The sequence below is a fragment of the Neltuma alba genome, unplaced genomic scaffold (assembly GCF_004799145.2).
Source record: "Neltuma alba isolate B1F8T4 unplaced genomic scaffold, ASM479914v2 tig00003268_pilon, whole genome shotgun sequence".
NCBI lineage: Eukaryota > Viridiplantae > Streptophyta > Magnoliopsida > Fabales > Fabaceae > Neltuma > Neltuma alba.
The window spans coordinates 86,905-92,812 of NW_021633214.1; the positions used below are offsets into that span (position 1 = coordinate 86,905).

The window sequence follows — 5,908 nt, forward strand, 5'->3', positions numbered from 1 at the left end:
TTTTTTTAACCAGCACATTGTTACCCCTACCAGAGTTGTATAATGCAAAAATTATAGTGTTTATGGATAAATTAAAAATAGTGTTTAGTTTCATGGAATGCTTTGATACTTGAGAATTGTTTCGGCAATTTGAAGTGATTCCGTGAGACTGGTGCGGCTGACAAACTCTATTGAAGATTTCATTCGGAAAAGCTGCAATAAAATCTTATGTAAGTGAGTTTGAACACAAAAAAATCTTCTAAGATTATTAAATTATCCTGAAATCTCAAGAAATTTTATTGTAAAAGATTTTATTTGTTTAAATATCAATTTGTTTTTTTTTAAATTTATATTTACAATCGGAAGTAGTAGTCGTTAACAATTTAAAGTGCAGCAATTAATAACCATAAAGTATTGATAATATATTTTCTCAGCGCATTACAAAAATATAATGGATGAGTTGTCAATAGTTGCTGTGATTGTTGTTAATTCTTACCCTTTAACTCTTTAAGTTGTTAATAACAATACTTTCAGTTGTCAATACATATTTTCTAAAACAAAAAGTAATTTGGTAATTAAACAAATAAAAAAAAGTTCTTTGAGATTTCAAAATAATTTTATAATTTTAAGAGTCTTTTTTGTATTTAATTTTTTTAGATGGGATCTAATTATAATTTTTTTAATTATAATTTTATAATTTATTAAAGAGAATCGTAATTTGCAGAGAATTCAATATTTACATTCAAGCTAGCTAAGTTATTCCATCGGCCCATCATTAGTCTGATGCTCAAATAAAAACTAGAAGAAAAAAAATCATCATGTGGTTTCAAAAACAAAATATAATTACTCTACTAAAAACTTTTTATAACAAGTGAATGGTAAATTTCAGAGGAAAAAAATAACATTATCTTGAGTTCTAATTATAAGATTTATAATGCAATTTACACTACAAAGTAAATCTTATAATTAAAATTGGAAGTAGTTTATTATTAAATTTTTTTAGTAATAATATTATTTATTTGGAATCTCAAACCACTTTTCTTAAAAATTATGCCCTTCAAAGAGAAGTAAAGAAATCAAGCTGCTCCTATTGAACTATGGGGAGAGATTGCTGCATTTTGCCATTACTTGTATTAAGTTTTATAATTTCTAAGTCAGTCTGAAGAAGTCTTTTAAGCAAGTGGATGAAAATTCAGTTTTAGTTCGTATAAATTTATCACTGTGGAGGAAATCAGCTTCTGACATCAATGGAAATACGTGATAAAAAAGAATAACGCAACTCCACGTAGATGTTTGGACTTTTAGGTCCAGCAAATGTTTCATGAAAGTATACTTCTCTGTCCAAAAGTGAGAAGAAAAAGGAAGCATTCACAAAATCAAGAAATTACAAGGCAAGTGCCTTTGCAAATATACATGATTGCAAATTTGCAATGAACTTCTACTTTTTTTTTTAATGAAAAATGTTGCTTTTATTTCATTTGAATTTTACAAATAGTAAAAGCCATGGAGTATAACGTGACTAATATTTACACAGGCTTTTTTCGCCAAAAAGTTGGTTAACCTTTAAAGTAATTTTAATTGGATATTTGAGAGTAATTTTAGCTTTTGTAAAAATCCTCTCTTCCTTTTTAGCTGAGTGTGTTTTCTTTTATTTTTTCACATACAATTTACATAACCTAACGCTTAGGAGCTTGTTTGGAACGATAGTAAAATCATTTAAAAACAACTTTTTAATCGATAAGATGTAAGTATGTGGAACAAACTTTGTTTTGAATTTTTTAAAATGTCTTTAAAATATAATTATGTGCCCAAAATGTAATTATGTGCTTGTTTGGGCACATAATTATATTTTAAAGACATTTTAAAAATAGATAATTGGTCCAAAGTGACTTAACGAGGAAAAGTAACTTTTGAAGAGGCGCACACTCATTCCAAGCATACACTATTTGACCAAAGCTTGTTTACCTTCTTGCATGCCCTCTCCTCTCTTATTCATACTCATAACTAGTGCTTCTCATAGAGGACAACACCTAAAAGATTTCTGCACACATACAACTTGAGATTCATAACCACCAAGTACCCCCTCAATTCAACCCAACTGTCACCATTCATGTCTGCACACATTTCTCAAACTTTTATCTTGAACAAGTATAATCACCCAAAGCATGATCATTTCAGAAACACTCAACTGAAAAAAGCACTTAACATACAGAATGTTTCTCATAAATCTCTCACAACTGCAGAAATAAATAACCTATGCGAGAAACCTCTCCCTGTCATGCGGAGCATCATAATTAATATTTGGCCCAATAGGAACGATCCCAAACGGATTGATAGAAGGATGGCTTCCATAGTAATGCAACTTTATATGTTCCATGTTCACTGTACTTTTCATCCCAGGAATTTGGTAGATGTCTTTCGTATAATTGAATAGGTTTGGGTATTCCCTTAATAGCTTTTTGTTGCACTTGAAGTGAACAACATAAACCTGCAATTACCACACAGGTTAATCGCTAAAGCTGAAATGTAATAATGCAATCTATATCTAAAAATATAATGCGAGAATACCCTTGTTAAGAACCAATTCAAGTTGGAAGTTGACAATTAAATGAAGGCTAAGCAATTGTCTAATAATCCTGAGCTCTTGCTCAGACGCTATGATACCATGTCACCGACCAATGATAAAAGAACCCTTATCTTTGTGATTGTTCTTGATTATTAGAAATGACGATGATGCATTCGTTTAAAAACAAGAAGCTGCAGCTCATCAGGCTAATGATAAAAGAAAACAAAACATATAGAAAATCCTTCAAAATTTCAGCTATATTTTAAAGCTTTCCCTTCCTGTGATCTTTACTATAAGGTAAGCCATCAAGAATTCAACAACGGGAACAAGCTTCCTGTTGCTCACCATTCTTCATTGCATTCCATTAAGTTTGCAAAAGAAGTAAACAAAATTAGAAGAGCTTACACTTTTGTATAAGTAATGATAGACATTATCATCTTACAGGAAGACTTAGTCTTTTCTTTTTTAAATATTGAATATTTGAATGACCTTTGGGAGACTGGTGAAACCCAGATCGGCCGGAGTTGACAAGAGCTGATATTAGAGAAATGTTGGTTAAAATCGGAACATATTTTAAGAGTTGGTACAGATCTGGACTGATAAACTTGTTTTAACAGGAAGGGAGCAGGAAAGAATTAACAAAAATGAAAATATCACTGTAAACGAGGTATTACATTTCAGGCAATTGCTGAGCATGTGGATCTTTGTTTTATTGGCATCTTATTCAAGATACTTCTACAGTTGCCAGATAGACTAATAAAGAGAACAAGAAAGAAACAATTATCGGTTTTCAAGGTGGGGAAAAGAGAGAGAGGAAGAGATTTAATAGGCAAACATTATATTGTAGTAAAAATATGGTATAAAACATATAGGAATTTCCAAACTATGCTGCACTCTATGATTTAGTTTAGATTTATGTCTAAATGATGACCTTAGATCAATACACAGATCAATACAATGATGCTTGTTCTTGCGCAAATTATTGGCACAACACATTAAAACCAAAACATATGCCCATACTTGAATAGCAGTGAACCAGTATTCGCTCATACCTCATCAAATCTGATAAGAGTGACAAACAACCGAATATCTGCTTCAGTTAGTGTGTTGCCGCAAATATAACGTTGCCTGCTAAGTATATTTTCACATTTGTCTAAAGTTTCGTACAATGTTTTTACAGCCTGCAGAAGGGCCAATAAAAACAAATTCAGTGATGTGAATACCACATAGTCAGCCACTCCTACAAACATCAACAAAAAGAAAAACTACAAACCTCATCATATGGCCGTTGCATCTTTGCAAACCCACATTTATAAACACCATTGTTTATACCATTGTATATCCACTCATTAGTCTCATCAACTTGGGCTTGCAAATGGGTGGGATACAAGTCCAAGGTGGGATTTTCTGCTACATTGTTGAATTCGGTATTAAGCATGCGAATTATCTCTGAACTCTCATTGTTAACAATTGTCTTGAGTTTCTTATCCCAAAGAACCTACACAGTTATAAATCCCACAAAAGACCATAAATATTGCTCATTAAAGCATACACAAAAGAAAAGATATAGTCCAAAACAAAGAGGAAACACACAGGAACCGTATATTTTCCTGTGTAATTTGAACTTGCTATTTCATAAAGTTCCCTAATGCTCTTCACTCCGTTCAAGGGATCAGGTTCAGCTCCCGGCACCTCAGTTTCCGATTCAGGAAAAATCCATCCCATATGCTCATCTGTTTCTTTGGTTCTTCCCCAAATGGGTTTGACAGACTGATTATTCATATGGACAAAATGGGAAAATTGGAAATTAATCTACCATTCTAGTTTAAACACACACACACACACACACACAGAGATCTCATGAAGATCACTAACCGAGAAACTGATGGCTTTGTCAAGTCCTTTGATCTTCAAATAAGCAAGGCACCTGGAAGCCCAAGGACATGCATATGATATATACAAATGATACCTACCTGACTCAGCTGGAAATTGAGAATCCGGTCCTCTTGAAATGAAATTCCGGTATGTAGAAGCAGTTCTCGCAAAAGCGCCAGCGTCTGATATCTCATCCAATGCAGATCGTGCCATGTTAACAATAAACTAAAAAATAGACATATCAAGAATCAATAAACCAACAAATTTTTGAAGTATCAGAATGACATAATTTTCTTCAAGATCTGATATGCTTTAATCTATATATTAGGCCCACTTAACCTGCACACTAAATGACTTCAGATTCAGATTAAGTTCAGAAAAGAGGCAAGTTAGTAAACAACGGATTCCAGTTAAGATTTTATTTTTAATTTCATGAATATATTCCATAGTCGTTCACTCAATTGTGAAACAAACTCTTCTGTAGAGGCTCTACATGGGTGGAAAAGAACAGGGGAACATGAGAATTGGGGGAAAAGGATGTAATTGACCGAATCTTGATACAATTTAATTTCCACTCAAGCATACACTAAGAGACGAACATCCGTGCTAATTCAGGATGCAACACAATAAAGACATGCCACAACAAGATATATAATGTTTAATTGCAATTTGAAGTGTCGAAGAAGACATGACTTAGGCATTGGTACTTCATAGGCACAACTCGAAGAAAGCAGTGATACTGATACTTTTGTTCAGTGGGTTAATTCAACTGAAAATACAACCTATTCCGATAGAATTCTTCAGGAAATTATTTTCCGCAGAGAGATCATCGTCACAACATAAATTTGCCCCCGATGACGGAAATTTTCCTTCTCAGTTAGGAAAATATATAACATAAGAGATGAAGAGCAGTTCAGAGATACTCTGTTTCCATTTAATCTGGTTAGCAGCGAAGATACACAAGAAGAAACGAAAGCAGTCCTATATATTTTAGGTCAGAGAAAGAAAGAGAATTCAAAAACAAGATTTTCGCAATACCTTGCAAGAAATCGAAGGGGAGGCAGAGGAGATCTTGGGGCACAGAATCACACACGACTTGGCAGAGAACATAGGAAGCCCCCAAAAGTTCAGCTCATATTATTCGGAATGTAAAAGCATTTAGTCGCCTGTACAGCATTTTTTTTTTATTACAATCAAATGTGCAAGTACTTCCATTCTTGTGATTGCTAAATAATTAATTTATAAAAAATTAAATTAATTAATTAAGTTATCTATTTGTGAGAATGCTTGTTTTTAGGGTATTCTCTAATAGTTAAAAATATTAAATTTGTCATGTATGTGTAGTAAATAGAGAGAATTTAGGGAAAAAAATAACTTTTTTAAAAAATAAATTAAAATTTTAAATTTAATATCAAAGTAGATTATTCTATTAGCTTTTTATGTTGAGGAATAGAATCAGTAATAAAATACTTAAAACCAAATAACCTT

General features: G+C 32.3%; 1 protein-coding gene across 1 annotated transcript; it reads right to left on the reverse strand.

Annotated features, from left to right (window-relative positions):
- Window positions 1-2,041: 2,041 nt before the first annotated feature.
- On the reverse strand, window positions 2,042-5,551 carry LOC114741088 (glutathionyl-hydroquinone reductase YqjG-like). The gene is made up of 6 exons (XM_028929348.1): window positions 5,459-5,551; window positions 4,421-4,645; window positions 4,139-4,315; window positions 3,819-4,043; window positions 3,598-3,726; window positions 2,042-2,467 (listed from the first exon to the last, which is right to left on the reverse strand). The coding sequence occupies exons 1-6, from the start codon at window positions 5,528-5,530 to the stop codon at window positions 2,234-2,236; spliced, it is 1,062 nt and encodes a 353-aa protein (XP_028785181.1). The 5' UTR covers window positions 5,531-5,551; the 3' UTR covers window positions 2,042-2,233.
- Between the last annotated feature and the right edge of the window lie 357 nt (window positions 5,552-5,908).